The 22,864-nt window shown below is 37.0% G+C and overlaps 1 protein-coding gene and 1 non-coding gene across 9 annotated transcripts in view; both read left to right on the forward strand.

Annotated features, from left to right (window-relative positions):
* The window catches only part of DLG2 (discs large MAGUK scaffold protein 2), a 1,964,683-nt gene that overhangs the window by 585,115 nt on the left and 1,356,704 nt on the right, over positions 1-22,864 (forward strand). For 2 of the 8 annotated variants that reach the window (XM_034666223.1, XM_034666224.1), the window contains exon 1: positions 21,903-22,202. The exons of the other annotated variants lie outside the window; for them this stretch is intronic. In XM_034666223.1, the coding sequence (XP_034522114.1) occupies positions 22,161-22,202 (42 nt within the window). In that variant the 5' untranslated portion in view covers positions 21,903-22,160. Of the gene's footprint in view, positions 1-21,902; positions 22,203-22,864 lie in introns of those variants that run through there. 8 annotated transcript variants of the gene reach the window in all.
* Positions 7,976-8,080, forward strand: LOC117803652. Its single transcript, XR_004627589.1, has one exon. It is a non-coding gene; the product is annotated as a U6 spliceosomal RNA (small nuclear RNA).

The raw sequence follows: 22,864 nt of genomic DNA on the forward strand, positions 1-22,864 counted from the left end.
ACTTGAGATCAGCAAATTGAAGAATCCTTACTTTCCATTGACTCATTCCAGCCTTGCCCTTGTTTTCTTTGGTCTTGTCTCCTGTCCGCTGCATTTTTCTACATCCCTGACCTCAGGGGTCATCTCTGGCCAGGCACAGTAGGTTGCGGAAAAGAGGCAGGCAGTAAATTGCTTTCAAAGAAAAGAAACTGGGGAGAATGTTACAGTCTGAAATCTCATCTTAGAGTGACTTACTATGTAGCAGAGAGAGAGAGGAAAATGGAAACGGAACAGAAGTTAGCCTGCAATGGGAAGGTCTAGCAGCGTGGGAGAAGTATTTGCTATGGCAACTCTTGCATCATCCTGCAGGGGTGGCAGGAATACTTCAAGGGGAAAGGAGGACACTTCTTAAAATCCCATCTCATGTTTACTAAAGCTGGAAATCCCATCAAAGAAAATCAGTTATAGTAGGTAGACTACTCCTCGCCCCTAACTTGATTTTATGATGATACACGAAATTAGTTATCTAATGGCCCAGTACACTTTTTATTGTCACCTGCCATTGCTCTAAGTCAAGTTACTTGGCACCAAATTGCCTGTTAACCCCTTTGTCTAAAAAGCAATTTACCTAATTTGAGGGTACCCATGTAATTTCTCTTTCTAATAAGGACATTTTTGAGAAGAAAAACGGGGTGTTACTAATTACACTGGGACAAAGGGGACAAAGCCCAATTCTAAACTTGATAAATTGGGACAAATGGTCATCCTACATAAAAGTAACTGTCACTTTCTGCAAATATTTGTGGACCTGAATAAAGACTGCTCAAATGAGAATAAGCAGAGGATATTTATTCACAGCTTGCTATAGAGCAAGAGAGTCAGTCACCATCATGTGGGTGTGGCAGAAATGGAAAGTAGGTAGAATGAGAATACTTCATAGTGGAAGAAAGAGTCTTCAGATCTGCTCTGACTAGAGCTTGTTGGCATGGGGAATTTAGAGGTGCCGGACATCTTATGTGATTAGGGAGAATATTTGGTTTTATCTGATCCTACGCTGGAAGCAGGAGCAAAAATTCGGGACGCCAGCAGTCATTGCCCAAGTCTTGGATATTTTGGGCTGGTTGATGCAGAGGTTGTGGATCAGAGGTCTGTTGTTACGTGGTCTATCCATTGTCCATTTGTATATTCAGTCTCTCACACTGACTTGCTCTCTTAGTATGATATATTTTATGAGTTTTAAGGACACTTTATCCAAGTTGCCTATGATAATTTTTAATGTAATAAGTATTTATTAAACTTGTACTATTTGTAGATAATTGCATTGTTTTCTATCTTTTGTGTCTTTCTAATTTATCCCTCTTTGAACACTTTAAGGAAATTTTAGCCTGTTTGTCTATATACCTCCCATCGAACAATCATTTTGAATTTGTTTAGTTTTATTTTTAAGGTATGTGAAGAGATGCAAAAACTCATACACAAAGGGCTTCTATTTCAGATAAATTGTTTGTTAGGAAAATTTTCTTACAAAAGATGAAACATTACCCTTAATGACCATGTTACTCACACCTAGACACCTCTACCTTCCGAAATTAGGAAGAATGGTTGGCAGGTTTGAGAGGAAAGCAGCAGCTGCAGACATGGCCAACTTTGAACTCTTTCACATGCATTTTGCCAGATGAAGAAGACTTAACATTAATAAGCTTTAATTCTGATCATACTCTAGTTTTAAAGTCTAATTATTTAGTAGTTTCAGTAAATCTGGAAAGAAATGCTACCCATAGATATCTGAATTTGTAAATTAGATGAATTTGTGTCTTGGTGTGAAATATGAGTTTCAAAATCTAAACAGTTTTAATTTATTAGTGGCAGCCAGTGATCTATAATCAAGGTAAAACTCTTAGCAAAAGCAAGTTTAGAACTGGTACGTAATGAAATGGAGAATTTATGGCCTTCTAAATTATTTCCCTGCTATAGTCCCCTCGTGTTTTATGTCCATAGATTTGTGTGTATGATCTTGATCAAGAATAATAATTACTGGCTGATATTTGATTGATTTATGCCAGGGAGCAGGGAGCTGGCCCTAGATACTAGATACTGTGGACACAATAGCAGAATAAGGCAATATTTCTATTCATAAAATGGTCATGGTTTCTTGAGTAAGATAAGCTTTTAGTCTATAATTTTGTACAAGCTATTAAATTTCTCTGAGCCTCAGTAACTGTTGATGTAAATAGTGATTATAATACACACTTCATACAGCTGTTAGGAAAAGCACATAGTGCCAGGTGCTGCCTTCTCCTGGAACAGAGCACAGAACTGGGACTCAGGAGACCTGAGTTATAGTAAAGTGGAATGATATTGGACAACCAATCTTTTTTCTCTCAGCCAAATTTTTCTCATCTATAGAATGAAGGGATTTCTACCAGGCTTTCCAAGTTTCCTTCTACCTCTCATTTTCTCTGTTTCCAAGAACACAAAAGAAGCACAGACTGATCTGTTATCAGTCATTCACTGTACTTGTAAAATTAATCTTATGTTTCGAATATGTCATGATGTTATTATTTTTTTTAGTATTCTAACCTCACTTTTGTTTCTGTTGTTCTCTGAGTTCTAACAAATAAATTTCAAGTCTCTTCATTGATTAAACACATTTCTTGTTCCTAACCTATTCTAGTCAAATCAATATGCCTGCCAATCCCCAAACAAACTCTATGAATTGCCCATTTACTTCTCACTTTTGCTCATGATGTTCCTTTGGCAGGAAATGGCTTTCCTGATGCCTTCTCCTCCATCATTAGTTATTGAAATCCTAGTCATCCTCCAGAGCTAACTGAAGTGTTAATTCCTCTAGGTACGCTCACTGCCTAGTGATCACACCTTCTCTGGTTTTCCACTTGATTCAGTCTATCTCTTCTAAGTACCTGGTGGAAAGTACATTAAGTTTTGAATGTAGCAGGACATTAGTTTGAGTTTTCTTACTTTCTCTTTCTTTTTTCTTTTTTTTTTTTTTTTTGCCTGTATGACCTTGCAATTTGTTTAACCCCTAGGAGCCTCTGTTTCTTCACCCACTAAATGAGTATATTGAAACATATCTAATGGAGTTGTTTTGCAAATTTCATGAATTAATGCATGGAAAGCCTGGGTTATAGCAAGTGCTCTTTAAATGTTCGACCATGATCTATCTTGCTCTTACTTTTTTCATTATCTAAGTTATCTACCTAGGTATTTCATTTTTGTAATTAATTTGAAAACTTCTAAAAAGCAAGGACTTTATCTTATTCTTTATAACACAGCAATTTCTTACAGTCTCTTCCTAAGAAGACCTAAGCTAAGTGCTCTTCCTCATTCATTTTTTTAATCTTAAAATTCTTGCTCACTGTAGGAAAATTAGAAAATTCTGAAACTCAAAAGAAAGAAAATTTAAATTACCTTACTTCCATAATTATGAGATAACTAGTATCAGTATTTTTGTTATTTTTATTATTTTGTTTTTTGTTTATTTTTCTGTATTCATGAATACACATGTGTACATGTGTATAAAACATGCATATATAATCATGTATAATCATTTTTCCAAATAATTTTTATATTAAACATATACATATCTTCCTTATGAGATATGTGCCATTATAATTTTAAATTTTATTATTTCCATTGATTTATTTAACTAATGATAAAAATTCACAGAGCTAAATCTTTGCATAATTATTTCTTTTTCATAAATTCCTATAAACAAAACCTTCAGGTAAAAAGGTATATATTTAAGGCTTTGTTTTATAATATTCACTCCTATGTACTTGTGTCAATACTTATGCAAAATACTTATGCAAAATACTTAAGAATTCATCAAAATATTTAATCTTCATAAAAATCTTTGTAGTAAGAATTACTATTCCTATTTTACATATTTGAAAATGAAGCCCAATGAAATGTTAAGGGACCCATTCAGAGATACATCTAATTAATGGCAAAGCTAGGATTTTTCGTGGTGTTGTAAGCCTAGCATTCTTTTTATCTATATAATAACTTTATTTATTCATCCATTCATTTGTTCATTTAATAAATATTTTGAATGGCTAACTAGGTGATAAGGATATTGTGTTAAACACAGTTCCTAACTTCATAGACAAGAAACCTGGCAAAGAAAGCAAGTATAAAATGAGTAAGTAACTAGTTCTAAATTACAATAAGGCTACAAAAATGAAGAAAGAATGTGGTAAGCATATTTAGCAGGTGGACCTGACCTATACACCAAAGTCAGGGAAAAGTTGCTCTGAATATAGGCTATTTAAGCTGAGACAGAATAGGCAAGTATATTTCATCTAGACGTGGAGGTCACGTGGGGTACAAGTAGAAGGGAAAACCTTCCAGACTAGGTTTTCTCAATTTCAGTGTTACTGACATTTGGGTTGGATAATTCTTTGTCATGAGGAGCTGTTTTGTGCATAGGTGGGAGATTTCACAGCATTGCTGATCTCTACCCATTACACACCAATCATATCCCATGCCCCAGTTATAATGACCAATGTCCTGGGGCAGGGGTACAACATATCATCTGGTTGAGAACCACTATTCTAGACTTAAGGAATAACAGTTACAAGGGGGACATGGTATTTTCTAGGAATTGAAACAACCTCAATTTGACTGGAACATGAAATATGAAGTGGAAGTTGGTTCTAAATCAAGCACGTTTCATTCCATACCTAGAAAATCCTGCTAATTATTTTGGACTGTATTTAAATAGCACTGCGAAGCTAGCAAAGCTTGTAAATGACAGAGTGGTATGGTTCAGATATATATTTACAAAATATTAGTTTCAGAGTTCTAGGTCAAAAGCAAATTAGAGGGGGTTGAGATTATATGGAGGGAAACATTTAGGAGGCTTCTGAAGTAACCTATGTGAAGACTATAGACTTTTACTGTGGAGGTGGAGAAAATAATACAGTTTCTAGAAATATTTTTTAAAAATATTTATTTATTTATTTGAGAGAGAGAACAAGTGTGCACGCACAAGTGGGGGGAAAGGGAGAAAATCCCAAGCAGACTCCATAGTCAGCATGGAATCTGATGCAGGACTTGATCTCAGGACCCTGAGATCATGACCCAAGCCGAAATCAAGAGTCGGATGCTTAACTGACTGAGCCACCCAGGCACCTCCAGATTCTAGAAATATTTAGGAGAATTAGTCGGACTTAATAATTGACTTGCCATTTGAAGTATAGAAAAGATATTGTCAAAGATGACTGCTAAATCTCTGACATGAAACTTGATTGTAGGAAGTGCTATTCAACAAAATAGGAAAAAATGGAGGAGGATGAAGTTTCAGGCAGACATTCAAAGTTTATTTGTGACTGTAGTGAATGTGAAATGCTAGTAACATACTCAATTACTCAACAAGCAGTTTGATAAGTGGACCTGGTGCTCAGAGAAGGGATGTGCATTAGAGAAAGATTGGGAAGTCATTGTCATGGGGTGGTAATAAATGTCATGGGAATGAACAAAGAAAACCTAGAAAAAAGTGTGGAATGAAAAAACAGGGGACCTACATTTGAAGCTTGAGGAAATCTTGCATATGACAATCTGAGACTAAAGGAAGAGCCAGTAAAGGGAATGAAAAGTTGAAGTGATAAGACAAACTGAGGATAGAAGCCAAGGATTCAGTGTTTCAAGAAGGGGGAGAGATCAGATGTTTGGAATCTGCTAAGTCTGGTAGGGTGAGAATATAGAAGTGATTATTAGATAATGATGTACTGGTTATGATGCCCATTTTTATGGAGTGGTGTGGCATAAGCCATATATTGAGTCAGAGTTGGTGCAGAAAATGAGAAAATGGACAGAAGGTGAAGTGTTGGCTTTCTTGAACAGGTTTTGAGTGAAGGAAGGAGACAGGGCAGTAGTTTCATATAGAATTATGATTAAGTGGTTTTTCCTTTATATATTTTAAGATGAGAGAAGCTTGAACATATTTAAATTGTCATAAGAAAGTAGAGAGGAGGGTACAGAACTGAGCAGAGGGGAACATTTGCTAGTGCTCCTGAAAGAGTAGGAAGATTAGGATACAGAATGCACATGGAAGCAATGACCTTAGGTAAATAAGGTGATACCTCCTTTGTAGCAGGAGGAAAAAAGGAGGGTGAGGGCAGTCATTAGTTTTTATTTTCAATTTATTTTGATGCAAAAGTTGAGGATTTCTTGTGTAATAGCTTTTATTTTCTCTGTAGAGTTGAAGGCAAATTCATCTACTAAGAGGAACAGAGATGGTGGAGGATCTGAGGTTTGAAGGGAGTGAAAAGGTTTGAAAACACTTTTGCAAAGCATAGGGAGGAGGCTGTTCATAGAGCAGAAGTATGTGTGTGAGGGAGACATCAGCAAGATGGAAAAGTAGGAGATACCAGCCTTTGTCCCTATAAAAAAAAAATAGTTAGATAGCTATCCATGAAGGAAAATAGCCCTGGTAGGACTCACAAGTCTAATTAGGAGCATGCAGCAATACAATGGAATAATGGAGAATAGCTGCACAAAAAGAAAGAGCCACTATTGCACAGCCAAGGACCAAGTCTGCCACCTCTCCCAACTCTGCACGTGCCCCAGAGCCCAGAGGTGGAGCTACTCCATGCACATCCATGCTTCAGACCCTGACTTCATGACCATACCACATTGTCTGCACCTCAGACACCAGACATTGCCACCTCAGGCTTGCCTGCACCCCAGACCCCGGAGCTGCTATTGCTCCATGTGTGCCTGTACTCCAGACCCTAGATCCACAATCAATCCATAAATGCCTGAACTACAGAAACTGGAATCACTGCTTTAGCAGTTGTGTCTACACACCAGACCCTAGAGACTGCATATATGCTCATTCTCTAGAACCTGACTCCACAGCTACTCCACAGGTCTCAAAGACCAAGAGAGAAGTTTGAAAGCAAAAAGAGAAGAGACTTGGCTAATAAAAGGGGACCTCCATAAAGCTATCAGGAGATTTCTCAGAAGAAACCTTGAAGGCTAGGGGAGATTGGGATGATGAAATCAATGTGGTGAAAGAATACTTTAGAACTAAGAATACTTTATCCAAGGAAGTTGTCCTTCAGAAGTGAAGGAAACAGAAAGACTTTCCTAAACAAACAAAACCTAGGGGTTCATCACCACTAGACTTGCCTTTCAAGAAATGTTAAAGGGAGTTCATTAAGTTGAAATGAAAAGACACTAATTAGTACCATGAAAACACATAAAAATTTTAAAAACCACTGGTAAAAGGTAGTATATAGTCAAGTTCAGAAGACTCTATAGTGTAATGGGGATGTGCAAATCACTTTTAACTCTAGCTTAAAAGTTAAGAGGCAAAGTGTTAATATAGTGACAATAATTTGTTAATGGATGCACAATATAAAAAGATGTGAATTGCAATGTCAAAAATTGTAGCGTGTGTGGGGGGGTGAAGTAAGCAGGTAGAGTTTTTGTATGCAATCAAAGTTAAATTGTAATCAGCTTAAAATAGCCTCCTCTTACTATAGGATGTTTTATTAAGAGTCATGGTAACCTAAAGACAAAATCCTATAGTAGATACACAAAAAATAAAGAAAAAAGAATCAAAGCATACCACTTCAGAAAAATCATCAAATCACAAAGGAAAACATCAAGAAAGGAGAAGAAGGGCTATAAAACAGTAAGAAAACAACTAACAAAATAGCAACAGTAAGTCCTTACCTATCAACAATTACTTTAAAGGAAAATGGATTAATTCTAAAATCAAAAGACATAGAGTGGCTGAATGAACCAAAAAGAAAGAAAGAAAAGACTCAAGTATATGCTGCCTTCAAGGGATTCATAACTTCTACACGCATAGGCTCAATGTGAATAAAGATGGATAAAGATATTCCATGCAAATGGAAACTCAAAGAAAGCAGAGGTAGCTATGCTTATATCAGACAAAATAGACTTTAAGTCAAAGACCATAATAAGAGACAAAGAGCATTATTATATAATAATAAAGAGATCAGTGCTCGCTTCGGCAGCACATATACTAAAATTGGAACGATACAGAGAAGATTAGCATGGCCCCTGCGCAAGGATGACACAAATTCGTGAAGCGTTCCATATTTTTCCTAATCTAGCAAGGGAAACAAGCATTCGTGTCCAAGAGGCAGAGAGGACCCCATCCAAGCTCAACCAGGACAAACCTACGCCACGGCATGTCATAGTGCAATTCGCAAATATTAGATCCAAGGATACAGTATTGAAAGCGGCCAGGGCAAAGAAATTTCTCACGTACCAAGGCAAAGGTATCAGGATTACGTCAGACCTGTCTACAGAGACCTGGAATGAGAGAAAGGCTTGGGGGGGCATTTTTAAAGCTCTTTCAGAGAAAAACATGCAGCCAAGGATCCTTTATCCAGCAAAGCTGTCATTCAGAATTGATGGAGAAATAAAGACGTTCCAAAATCGCCAATCATTAACCAATTTCGTAACCACGAAACCAGCCCTACAGGAGATATTAAGGGGGGCTCTATAAAGGTAAAAAGGCCCCAAGAGTGATACAGAGCAGCAAGTCACAACCGATACAAAGACTTTAAAGAGAAATGGCATCATTAAAATCATATCTGTCAATAATCTCTATCAATCTAAATGGCTTAAACTCTCCCATAAAACGCCACAGGGTTGCAGATTGGATAAAAAGACATGACCCATCCATTTGCTGTCTACAAGAGACTCATTTTGAACCCAAAGATGCATTCAGACTTAGAGTAAGGGGATGGAGTACCATCTTCCACGCAAATGGACCTCAAAAGAAAGCTGGAGTAGCAATTCTCATATCAGATAGACTGGATTTTAAACTAGAGGCCATAGAGAGAGATACAGAAGGGCACTATATTATTCTTAAAGGAAGTATTCAACAAGTGGATATGACAATTATTAATATATATGCCCCCAACAGGGGAGCAGCAAGATACACAAGCCAACTCTTAACCAAAATAAAGAGACATATAGATAAGAACACAGTAATAGTAGGGGACCTCAACACCCCACTATCAGAAATAGACAGAACACCCTGGCAAAAACTAAGCAAAGAATCAAAGGCTTTGAATGCCATACTCGACGAGTTGGACCTCATAGATATATATAGAACACTACACCCCAGAACCAAAGAATACTCATTCTATTCAAATGCCCATGGAACATTCTCAAGAATAGATCATGCTCTGGGACACAAAACAGGTCTCAGCCAATACCAAAAGATTGAAATTATCCCCTGCATATTCTCAGACCACAACGCTCTGAAATTGGAACTCAACCACAAGGAAAAACCTGGAAGAAACTCAAACACTTGGAGGCTAAGAACCATCCTGCTCAAGAATGACTCGATAAACCAGGAAATCAAAAAACAAATTAAACAATTTATGGAGACCAACGAGAATGAATACACAACGGTCCAAAACCTATGGGATACTGCAAAGGCAGTCCTAAGGGGGAAATACATAGCCATCCAAGCCTCACTCAAAAGAATAGAAAAATCTAAAATGCAGTTTCTATATTCTCACCTCAAGAAACTGGAACAGCAACAGAGGGACAGGCCTAACCCACTGACAAGGAAGGAGTTGACCAAGATTAGAGCAGAAATCAATGAATTAGAGACCAGAACCACAGTAGAGCAGATCAACAGGACTAGAAGCTGGTTCTTTGAGAGAATCCATAAAATTGATAGACCACTGGCAAAACTTGTCCAAAAACAAAGAGAAAGGACTGAGATTATTAAAATTATGACTGAAAAGGGAGAGGTCACGACCAGCACCATTGAAATTGCAAGGATTATTAGAAACTTTTATCAACAGCTATATGCCAAAAAACTAAACAATCTGGAAGAGATGGAGGCCTTCCTGGAAACCTATAAACTACCAAGACTGAAACAGGAAGAAATAGATTTCTTAAATAGGCCAATTAACTATGAAGAAATTGAGTCAGTGATAAACAACCTTCCAAATAATAAAACTCCAGGCCCAGACGGTTTTCCTGGGGAATTCTACCAAACATTCAAAGAAGAAATAATACCTATTCTCCTAAAGCTATTTCAAAAAATAGAAACAGAAGGAAAGCTACCAAACTCATTCTATGAGGCTAATATTACCTTGATCCCCAAACCAGGCAAAGACCCCCTCAAAAAGGAGAATTACAGACCGATTTCTCTAATGAATATGGATGCCAAAATCCTCAACAAGATCCTTGCTAATAGAATCCAACAGTACATTAAAAGGATTATCCATCATGACCAAGTGGGATTCATACCTGGGATGCAAGCATGGTTCAACACTCGCAAATCAATCAATGTGATACATCATATCAACAAGAAAAGACTCAAGAACCATATGATCCTCTCAATTGATGCAGAAAAAGCATTTGACAAAATACAGCATCCTTTCCTGATTAAAACCCTTCAGAGTGTAGGAATAGAGGGTACATTTCTCAATCTCATAAAAGCCATCTATGAAAAGCCTACTGCAAGCATTATTCTCAATGGGGAAAAGCTGGAAGCCTTTCCCTTAAGATCAGGAACACGACAAGGATGCCCACTCTCGCCACTATTATTCAACATAGTACTAGAAGTCCTTGCAACAGCAATCAGAAGACAAAAAGGGATCAAAGGTATCCAAATCGGCAAAGAAGAAGTCAAACTGTCTCTCTTTGCAGATGACATGATACTCTATATGGAAAACCCAAAGGAATCCACTCCCAAACTATTAGAAGTTATAGAACAATTCAGTAAGGTGGCAGGATACAAAATCAATGCCCAGAAATCAGTTGCATTTCTATACACGAATAACGAGACTGAAGAAAGAGAAATTAGGGAATCCATCCCATTTACAATAACACCAAAAACCATGCGTTACCTTGGAATTAACTTAACCAGAGACGTAAAGGACCTATATGCTAGAAACTATAGATCACTTTTGAAAGATATTGAGGAAGACATAAAAAGATGGAAAAATATTCCATGCTCATGGATTGGAAGAATTAACATAGTTAAAATGTCCATACTACCCAGAGCAATCTACACTTTCAATGCTATCCCGATCAAAATACCGAGGACATTTTTCAAAGAACTGGAACAAATAGTCCTTAAATTTGTATGGAACCAGAAAAGGCCCCGAATCTCCAAGGAACTGTTGAAAAGGAAAAACAAAGCTGGGGGCATCACAATGCCGGATTTCGAGCTGTACTACAAAGCTGTGATCACAAAGACAGCATGGTACTGGCACAAAAACAGACACATCGACCAATGGAACAGAATAGAGAACCCAGAAATGGACCCTCGGCTCTTTGGGCAACTAATCTTTGATAAAGCAGGAAAAAACATCCGGTGGAAAAAAGACAGTCTCTTCAATAAATGGTGCTGGGAAAATTGGACAGCTACATGCAAAAGAATGAAACTTGACCACTCTCTCACACCATACACAAAAATAAACTCCAAATGGATGAAAGACCTCAATGTGAGACAGGAATCCATCAAAATTCTAGAGGAGAACATAGGCAACAACTTCTATGACATCGGCCAGAGCAACCTTTTTCACGACACATCTCCAAAGGCAAGAGAAATAAAAGATAAAATGAACTTATGGGACTTTATCAGGATAAAGAGCTTCTGCACAGCCAAGGAAACAGTCAAAAAAACTAAGAGACAGCCCACGGAATGGGAGAATATATTTGCAAAGGACACCACAGATAAAGGACTGGTATCCAAGATCTACAAAGAACTTCTCAAACTCAATACACGAGAAACAAATAAACAAATCATAAAATGGGCAGAAGATATGAACAGACACTTTTCCAATGAAGACATACAAATGGCTAACAGACACATGAAAAAATGTTCAAAATCATTAGCCATCAGGGAAATTCAAATCAAAACCACACTGAGATACCACCTTACGCCAGTTAGAATGGCAAAGATAGACAAGGCAAGAAACAACAATTGTTGGAGAGGATGTGGAGAAAGGGGATCCCTCCTACATTGTTGGTGGGAATGCAAGTTGGTACAGCCACTCTGGAAAACAGTGTGGAGGTCCCTTAAAAAGTTAAAAATTGAACTACCCTATGACCCAGCCATTGCACTACTGGGTGTTTACCCCAAAGATACAGACGTAGTAAAGAGAAGGGCCATATGCACCCCAATGTTCATAGCTGCATTGTCCACAATAGCCAAATCATGGAAGGAGCCGAGATGCCCTTCAACAGATGACTGGATTAAGAAGCTGTGGTCCATATATACAATGGAATATTACTCAGCTATCAGAAAGAACGAATTCTCAACATTTGCTGCAACATGGACGGCACTGGAGGAGATAATGCTAAGTGAAATAAGTCAAGCAGAGAAAGACAATTATCATATGATTTCTCTCATCTATGGAACATAAGAACTAGGATGATCGGTAGGGGAAGAAAGGGATAAAGAAAGGGGGGGTAATCAGAAGGGGGAATGAAACATGAGAGACTATGGACTATGAGAAACAAACTGAAGACTTCAGAGGGGAGGGGGTGGGGGAATGGGATAGACTGGTGATGGGTAGTAAGGAGGGCACGTATTGCATGGTGCACTGGGTGTTATACGCAACTAATGAAGCATCAAACCTTTACATCAGAATCAGGGGATGTACTGTATGGTGATTAACATAATATAATAAAATAAAATTAATTATAAAAAAAAAAATAATAAAGAGATCAATTCATCAGGAGAACATAGCAATTGTAAATATGTATGCACCTTAACATTGGGGCACATAAATATATAAAGTAAATATTAACAGATCTGAAAAGGAAAACAAACAGCAATGCAATAATAGTAGTGGACTTCATTCCCCCCCCTTCAACAATGAATTGATCATCTAGACATAAAATCAATAAGGAAACATTGGCCTTGAATTATACTTCAGACAAAATGTACCTAACAGATAAATACAGAACATTTAAGCCAACAGCAGCAGAATGTACATTTTTATCTAGAATATTCATAGAATATTCTCCAGGACAGATCATATATTAGGCCACAAAACAAGTCTTAACAAATTTAAGAAGATTGAAAACATATCAAAAATATTTTCCAACCATAGTGGTATGAAACTGGAAATCAATAACAGTAGGAAACTGGAAAATTCACAAATATGTGGAAATTAAACAGCACACTCCAAAACAACCAAAAGGTCTAAGGATAAGTCAAAATGGAAAAAAAAATGGATATTGTGAAACAAATGAAGATAGAAACATGGAAACACAATATACCAAAAATTATGGGATACAACAAACAAAGTTTCAGGAGGGATGTTTAAAGCAATGTATGCCTACAGTAAGAAAAAAAGAAGGATCTCAAATAAATAACCTAACTTTGCACCTTAAGGAACTAGAAAAAGAAGAACAAACTAAGTCCAAAGTTACCAGAAGGAAAGAAATAACAAAGATGAGGTCAGAAATAAAACAGAGACTAGAAAAACAAGAGGTAAGATCAACAAAACTAAAAGATGGTTTTTTTAAAAGATAAAATAGACAAATCTTTAGATAGTGTAACTAAGGAAGATAGAGAGGAGACTCAAATAATTAAAGTTTCATTGTTTCAGCAATGAAACAAGAGACTTTACAACTAATACCACAGAAATACAAAAGATCATGACACTGTTCTGAACAATTATACACAAAAAATTGGATAACCTAGAAAAAATGGATAAATTTCCAGCAACATACAACCTACTAAGACTAAATCATGCAGAAACAGAAAATCTGAACAGACCAATAACAAGTTAAGGAAATTGAATCAGTAATCAGAAATATCCCAACAAAGAAAAGTCTGGAAACAGATATCACTGGTGAATTCTAATGTTTAAAGAGGAATTATATCAATCCTTCTCAACTCTTCCAGAAAATTGAAGAAGCAGAAACACTTCTGAACTCATTTAATGTTAGTATTACCCTGACACCCAAGTCAGACAAGGACACTACAAGAAAAGAAAATTATATGTCAATATCCCTAAAGAAGACGGATGCAAAAAGTCTCACAAGATGCTAGCAAATGGAATTCAACAGTACCTTAAACGGTCATACACCATGATCAAGTGGGACTTATCCTTGAGAAGCAAGGATAGTTAAGTATGCACAAATCTAAATGTGGTACACCACACTAACGGAATGAAAGATAAAACAAATAAATGGAAAGATAACCCATGTTAATGGATTGGAAAAATTAATATTGGGTGGAGGAATGAGTGAAATAGATAAAAGAGATTAAAAGTACACTTGTTGGGTTGAGCACTGAGTAATGTATAGAATTGTTGAATCATTATATCATACACCTGAAACAAATAAAACACTGTATGTTAATTATATTTCAATTATATATATATAATTATTGTAATAGTTGCAAAAAAGCATTTAACAAATTTCAACATTCTTTCATGGTAAAAACTCCCAACTAATTAAGTATAGAAGGAGTGTGACTCAACATAATGACTCAACAAAATAAAGGCCAAATATGACAAGCCCACAGCTGACATCATACTCAATGGTGAAAAACTGAAATCTTTTTCTCTAAGATCAGGTATAAGACAAGTATGCCCATTCTGACCACTTCTAATCAACATAGTCCTGGAAGTCTTAGCATATACAATTAGGCAAGAAAATAAAGGCATCTAATCAGAAAGGAAGAGTTAAATTTGCCTCTCTTTACAGATGAATTGATCTTATATAGATAGAATCCTAAAGACTTCACCAAAAAACTGTGAATCTATTCAATGAATTCAATGAAGTTGCAAGATACAAAATCAACATATAGGAATCAGCAGCATTTCTATACACTAACAAAATACCTGACAAAGAAACTTAGAAAACATCTACTTAAAATTGCATCAAAAACAATAAAATACTTAGAAATAAATTTAACCAAGGAGGTGAAAGATCTGTGCACGAAAAGTTACAAACATTGGTGAAAGAAATTGAAGAAGACACTAGTAAGTGGAAAGATATTCCATGTTCATGGATTGGAAGAATTTATATTGTTAAAATGTTCATACAACTTAAAGGGATGTACTGATAAGATCAATCTGAATCAAAATTCCAATGACCTTTTTTACAGAAATATAAACAAAACAAAACAATCCTAATATTCACTTGGCATCACAAAAGACCCTGAATAGACAAAAGCAACCTTGAGCAAAAAGAACAAAGTTAGAGGCATCACAGTTCTTGATTTCAAATAATATTACAAAGCTCTAATAATCAAAACAGTATTGTACTGGCGTAAAACCCAGAAGTACACCAATGGAACATAACAGAGGGGCCCAGAAATAAACTCTCACATATATGGCCAACTAATATTTGACAAAGGCACCAAGAACACAATGGAGAAAGGATAGTCTATTTAATAAATAATGTTGGGAAGACTGAATATCCACATGAAAAAGAATGAAATTGAACCCTTATTTCACAGCATACATAAAAATCAACTCATAATACATTACATACTTAAACATAAGACCTGAAGCTATAAAACTCTTAGAAGAAAATATAGGGAAAAAAGCTCCTTGTATTCTCACTAGATACAAAGGAATGATGACAATATCTTCAAGGCTGATATGAAGATCAGGAATTAAATGGGATCTATTTCTACTTTGTGAACTGAAGCAAGATACCCCTAAGCATGTGCAAATAGTACGTATGCCAGAGGGTACTTGAAGCCATGGGATAAACAGTGCACAGTCTTTTTAGCTTATAAAATCTAGTGGTCAGTAAGTAATATAAAACATTACTTTATAACAAATACAGAGATATTGTCAACTTGAATTTAGCATTTATGTGAATTTTAAAGATAACAAATGAGACATTAAAGAATTCCATTTTATTCATGTCCTTCAAGGGTAATAAATACATTCTCCTCTGCTTTGGGGGATACTTTGGTGGAAAATCTTGACAAGCTCTGACATGCTTTGTAATTTTTAAATTAAAATTTAAAATATTATCTCAGAAAAACTACAGAGAAGTTATAAGGGATTCCAATGACATGAAATCAGTTCAAAGGTTATAATGAGATAATCAAACTTCCAGAGAATCCCCTTCAGGGCTGATTGGAAATCCTAGGGAAGTCCAAAGTTTACAAACAGGGAATCTTCTAGATATTTATAAGTTAGTCAAGAGTAATGATAACATCTTTTTATATTTCTCCTTTCCTCTGTCATTTCAGCCTTCTTTACACTAAAAACTACCACTTGCATTTAGTATGGACCAGGTACTAGGTCCAGCAGTTTGCACACCTTATTTATTTTAGTCATTACAACATCCCTGTAAAGTAGGTTTATTTATTTTACAGAGGAATACTCTGTATCAGAGAAATAACTTGCCCAAGTTCACACCGCTGGTAAGCGGCAGAAAAGGAATTTAAAGCCAAGTTGTTGTGTTTTTTTGTTTTGTTTTGGTTTGTTTTGGTTTAGTTTGTTTTTTTACTCCAACGTCTAAAAGCTTTTAGAGTTTCTAAGAGGAAAAAGATTAATTCTAAAGTGTTCTTCAGATGGCCCCTTGCTCAACTGGCCTCTGTCTCAGGCTTGAGCCTCCACTCTAGAATGATCGTACGTGCAGCTGCAGTTATTTTCTCCTTATTTTCTATATTATTTCTCTCTAAGGCTAATTCTTCTATCTATACCCTGGAGTTTGTCTCTTCCTGTTTTTGTGGGAGCCTTAGCTATCCGTTTCTTCTTTTCCTTTAGAGCAGTGGTTTTCAAATCTTAGCTTACATGAAAATCACATGGATGCTTGCTTATAGAGATTCTTTTTTTTTTTAAGATTTTATTTATTCATTTGAGAGAGAGAGAGAGAGAGACAGCCAGTGAGAAAGGGAACATAAGCAGGGGGAGTGGGACAGGAAGAAGCAGGCTCCCAGCAGAGGAGCTTAATGCGGGGCTCAATCCCATAAACCAGGATCTCGCCCTGAGCCGAAGGCAGACACTTAACGACTGAGCCATCCAGGCACCCCGCTTATAGAGATTCTTGAGCCAGAAACCTAGAGTTTCTGTTTGGTAGGTCTGGGGTATCACCTGAAATTTTGCTTTCTAACAAATTCCCAGCTTATGCTGATGCTGCTGACTGAAGGAACACACTTTGAGAACCACTGCTGGAGATTCCAGAGTAGGAATAGGCAAACTACCAGCTAAAATATGTTTATACATTTTTAAATGTTTGAAAAATGGTGGTACAACATCCTTATTTTATAATTAAGGAGAATTTTGCCCAGATATATGAATTATTTGTCCATATTAACAGACATTGTTGCTGTCATTATTATTACCAAGTTATAATTGTGAATTACTTTAATATTAATAGATTTATAAAAACTAGGTTATAGTCAAAAAATGGTATATGCTTGTCTTAGTCCATTTGGGCTGCTATTAAAAAATACTGTAAATTCAGTGGTTTATAAACAATAGAAATTTATTTCTCACAGTTCTGGAGGCTGGAAGTTCAAGATCAGGGTGCCCACAGATTTGGTGTCTGTGAGAGTCTGCTTCCTGGTTCATAGATGTCTGCCTTTTCATTGTGTCCTCATATGGTGGAAGGGGCAAGGGAGCTGCCTAGGGCTTCTTTCATAAGGACACTAATCCCATTCATGAGGACTTAACTATCCCCAAAGGCCTCACCTCCAAATACCATTACACTGGGGATTAGTTTTCAACATAGGGATTTTGGGGGAACACAAACATTCAGTCTACAGAAGTGTTCATTGTAAAAAAAAAAAAAAAAGAGAGAGAGAATTGTAAAAAAAAAAAAGAGAGAGAGAGAATTGTAAAAAAAAAGAGAGAGAGAGAGAGAAAAAATACAAACTATATGTAGATGTCAGGTTCTAAATTCAGTGCTTAAGGTAAAAATTGACTAAAATCAAGTTTACTTGATAGCCGCTTTTTTATTTAAGAAGCAAAGTAGTTGGCTTGTGTTAAAGGCCATGCGTTAAGAATAATATATTACACACTAGAATTACATGCATTCTAGGGAGATGTCCACAATACAGGAGGTACTCAGGAGCTAACATCATTTAGGAATCGGTACATTTCTATCCCTTGTGTCATGATCATCTCTAACCTGTACTCATTTTTGCAATAATAGGCAGATCACCTCGCAGGTCCCTTCCTGTGTCTTTATTTCTCTCATTTACTGAGAGGATACTGGATAAATAGTTCACTGTGGGTGAGGCCACTGTAGTATATAGAAGATAAAAAAGGAAAAATGAAAGGTAATGTCCTATTTCCCTCCCTAAGCCTAGTCCCAATTCCCAATGATCAACATTGTCAAAATTTTATACACGCAGGCATGCATATGCACACATGCACACACACACACACACACAGACACACACACCCCTCTACCACAATTACATATAAATATACATATAATATAGGCTCACACTATACAAACTCTTTAGCAACCTTACTTTTATGCTTAACATTGTAACTTGAACATTTTTTTATATAAGAATATGCACATGTACCTTATATTTTCCTAATAATTGTTTAGTATTCTGTGGTATAGATAAACTGTAATCTTATAAATAAGTCTTGCATTAATGGATATATATAACATATCTGTGTGTGTGTGTCTATCTCTACATATCTATATCTATCTGGGATTAATTCCTGGGAGTTGAAGTTCAATCAATACATCAAAGACAAGTGCCTTTTAAAATATTTGATAGATTTGGGGTGCCTGGGTGGCTCAGTCGTTAAGCGTCTGCCTTCGGCTCAGGGCGTGGTCCCGGAGTTCTGGGATCGAGCCCCACATCAGGCTCCTCCGATGGGAGCCTGCTTCTTCCTCTCCCACTCCCCCTGCTTGTGTTCCTTCTCTCGCTGTCTATCTCTGTCAAATAAATAAATAAAATCTTTAAAAAAAAATAAAAATAAATTTAAAAAATAAATAAAATATTTGATAGATTTGATATCTTTCACAAAGTTTTCACCATTAGTACTTGATATATCAATTTAAAAAATCTCTTCTAATTTTTATGCTTTTCCCTAAATACGAAGGACATGAAGTATTTTAAATGTGTTTTGTGGTCTTTTTGTGAATTACCACTGTATGTTCTTTACCTATTTTTTTCACTTAGGTTCATATTTTTTTCTTAGTGACTTATGAAAATGCTTTGTATTTTAAGGAAATATTCCATTGAATATGCTGCATTGCTTTCCCATTTTGTCATTTGTCATTGTATATAATTTAGCCAAGCAGAAGTTTTATATTTTTATATAGTCACAGATGTTTATTTTTCTTAATATGGCTTCACATTTCTCCACTCTGTTATTATATAAAACCAAAACCAAATCTGTTTTCTTCTAATATGTTTATGATTTCAATTTTTATGCTTAAATTTTTGATCCATCCAAACTATTTTGATGATGGGATTCATCTTGAATCTTCTCAATGACACTATGAATTAAGTATGATCCCCATTTTAGACATCTCTGTTTTATAAATGGTAAAAGAGAAGATCTGACGTGGAAGGAATTTTCCAGGACTCCTAGCTCAGGAGGATTGGAGCCTAAATTTACTATGTTCCTCATAAATATATAGCCATTATCGTTTCCTTCTACAATAACAAATGTTATTCTTTCAGCAGGTACATTGCCCTGTTGAACTCTTTGCCTAAAAACAGGGAATACTTCTTAGTGAGACATTGTCATTGTAGTTAGTGCTTTTCCTGTATCTGTAAAAGGAGAATAATAAGGCAGCTATCCTAGTACAGTTTGGAAATTTAAGCAGCAAACCTACAGGTATGGCCCAGGTCCAGTCTGTACTGGGATGCTGTGGGATGGGTAAGCGTAGGTGGGAGTTTTAAGCAGATCTGCCAAGTCTAAGAGCCTTTCTTTAGAATGTACATACATTAGCCCTGTATCTGAAGTCCTGTCAAGAGCCCTCCCTGATTGCCTCTGCAGGGAAACCTACACGTGCTTTTTCACCTGTAACTTCATTTTTGTTTAATCCTTCTCTATGAAACTGTTCTGAGATTTATAACATTTCCCAGCTCTTTTCCGTCTCTCCTGGGCCATCCAAATACCCTAGGATCTATTAAAATAATAATTTTTTTTAAAAGCTGTAAAGTTGCTCCCCCCCCTGCAGTCTCTAATGAAAACAAAAACAAAACCAAAACCTAACATTACTTATTGACAAGTTGAAAAAATGTTTTTTAAAAATCTTCTGAACCGCCCCCCCCCATGGAAAACGCATTTTAAAATTCTATGTTTTCCGTGGCATTGAGTTGCTATGTTTGGGTTTGTTTATCGGGAAGTGCTGCAGGAAATGCGACCTGCCATGACCTCAGGAGAGGAAAGTGTTATGAACTGAAATGTTTGGTTTTGCCCTGAAAGCCATTATAAAAGTTGCGGAATGTTGAGAGCTGGGCCTCCATGTTGATGGTTGAACGTCCTGGAAGTCACTGGTTGTGTTTCAAGAGCTTACAATTTGTAATTACCTAGACTCACATGACAGACGGAACTGGGAATCAAATTAAGTAGCTGCCTTCTCTTACGATGCTAGAGAATCTCCAGCTTAAGACAAGATTGCCTTTTTCCCTTCCTAAAAAAAGGCACAAACAATGACAGCCCAAAATAGCTATTTAGTCAGAACTGACGACACTTTCTGAATGCTTGTCATTAAGAGAGAAATAGAAAATCCTGATTTTCTTCTTCCTTTAATTTCTCTCCCTTAAATGCCTTGCTCCTCCTGAAGCTGCCTCACCTCATTGCCCGGGAGAATGCCCAGTGGCTCTGACAGTGCCTCAGCACCACTGCAGGCTCCGGAGGGGAGGTGCCTTATGCAAAACATATTAAAGAAAAATCCTAAAAGTCACTGCAGCTTTTTCTAGTGAGTTATGCTGATCTTCCCTGTTGCTGTAAGCTGATGGGGGAACGTCGTGGCAAAGACATAACCACTCTTTTTCCTCCCACTATTTTTGCTGCAGTGAGAAACTGTTCATTTCTGCTTGCATTTCGCCAGATAGCTTCAGAATTCTAGCTGAGAATTAGGGCTTTCTAAGGCTGGAAATAAGAGTTTAGAACCTTAAATTGGACTTTGTCCTTTGGCTCAGTAAAAATTGAGTTAATTTGCAGCATCCGGTGCCTGACTGGAATGACAAGAGACAGTAAGATCTGACGATGTTTTTGAATTAAGTTTTTTTTTTTTTTCCCTTATGGATTCATGGGGGCAGAAGCTTTTATTTTTCTCTCTTGCTCTTTCCCTTACAGAGCCAGCTGAACATGTTACATTCAGCAGCAGTAGCTACTGAATCTACGGTTATGTTATCCCTGGAATCTTCTATCTTCCTTTCAGTCCCATCCTCTATTATTGATTGTAATTTACCAATAAAGCTTAGTTTTGGGGAAAAAAAACAGATGCAGTGTTTTGTTAACAAGCCTAGCAACTTTAGATATCCCTGGAAGATGTAACAGATATTACAGGACAAGGAAGTAAGAGAAGGTGGTATTTCTCAGGCATGTAACCACAGATCACCCTAGGGGAACCCAGCTTACATTTTAGGGGACCTGAAGAGACAGTGATCCTTTGGTCTTCGTCGTATTCCACACAAAAAAGCAGAATGAGATGTGTTTGCAGTGATTTGTAGTATTTGCCAAACAGGGTGCTGCATCAGAATAGCCTGGAATCTAGTGCAGAGCCCACATTAAGCCTCCAAAGGGAAAGGGGTTTCCTCTTCATTTAGAGTCTGCCCGGCGCAGTCCCATTGTAAAGTATCTAATAGGATAATACCAAGGCTCTCCAGAAATATAAGTAACTCATTGGTTAAATTTCATTCTTCACCTTTCCCCCCCTCCTTCCTGAGTGAGCTCATTCCCCCCTCCCGTTTTTTTTTTTTTTTAAACCCAGTGATTTAAAATGCTAGAAGGAAAAGCAACTGAAGTCTTAACTTTCAGATGCTGAATTCTCAGCTAATTGAAATTACTGGGCACAATGCTATATATAGCCAATGAAGAGATTTTGAGCTCTCACTCAGTGCCTTCAAGACATGTCGCTTTGTAGTCAGAGAAAACAGAGATCAATGCATTTTCAAACTGACAGAGGGAACGGATGCTCCTTAGTAGCACATGCCCAGGATCGTGTGTGTGGGGCTTGCGCTGTGCTGAGAAGCTGAATACCGGTCCATATGCTCCTTATTTACTGCAATGTTCTTTGCATGTTACTGTGCACTCCGGACTAACGTGAAGGTAAGAGGAGGCGAGCCGGCAACTGGGCACAATATACATGTTAAACCAGCTGCAGAAAATGTCTACCTTGTGTAGCTTCAGGACTTTTCGGATTGCTGGCTGAGCAGGCAGATTATTACAGGTGGTTGCAAGGGCTTTGTTTTATTGTTGCCGAGCAGGCTCGCTGGGGGAGCATGTTGAAACGCTGCTGTGAAGTGACCTTCAGGTTTAACTCTTTGTAATTCAGGTTCACGCTCACACTTGGGGGGTGGAGTTGGGGGAGGAAAAGATGACAATTATTTAGGTAGGCCAGAACCAAGAAATCAGAGAAGGTAAAAAACTATACAGCATGCTTTAGATTAAGATTTAAAGTCTTTCTTTTAAAAAGTGCTGTGAGCTGCCTGTGCTCGTGCAGCTTAATTGATTAAGAGCTGGGGATTAAATTTAGTGGCTATAATGACATTAGAATATGATCTGTGGGATATCTGACCATCCTGTTCACATAAACAAGTTATTACCATTGGAAGTTGGTGATATTGATTGTACAAATCCTCACCTCTGGGTGGGCAGGTTGCTTAGGCTGCGTGGGCGCCGCTGCCCAGTGTTGTCACCCCGCTGACATTCACTTGCTGTAGCTAATGAGCCTCCAAAGTTGAGCCTAAGTTTGGGAGATTCACCCTTTG

The sequence above is a fragment of the Ailuropoda melanoleuca genome, chromosome 8 (assembly GCF_002007445.2).
Source record: "Ailuropoda melanoleuca isolate Jingjing chromosome 8, ASM200744v2, whole genome shotgun sequence".
NCBI lineage: Eukaryota > Metazoa > Chordata > Mammalia > Carnivora > Ursidae > Ailuropoda > Ailuropoda melanoleuca.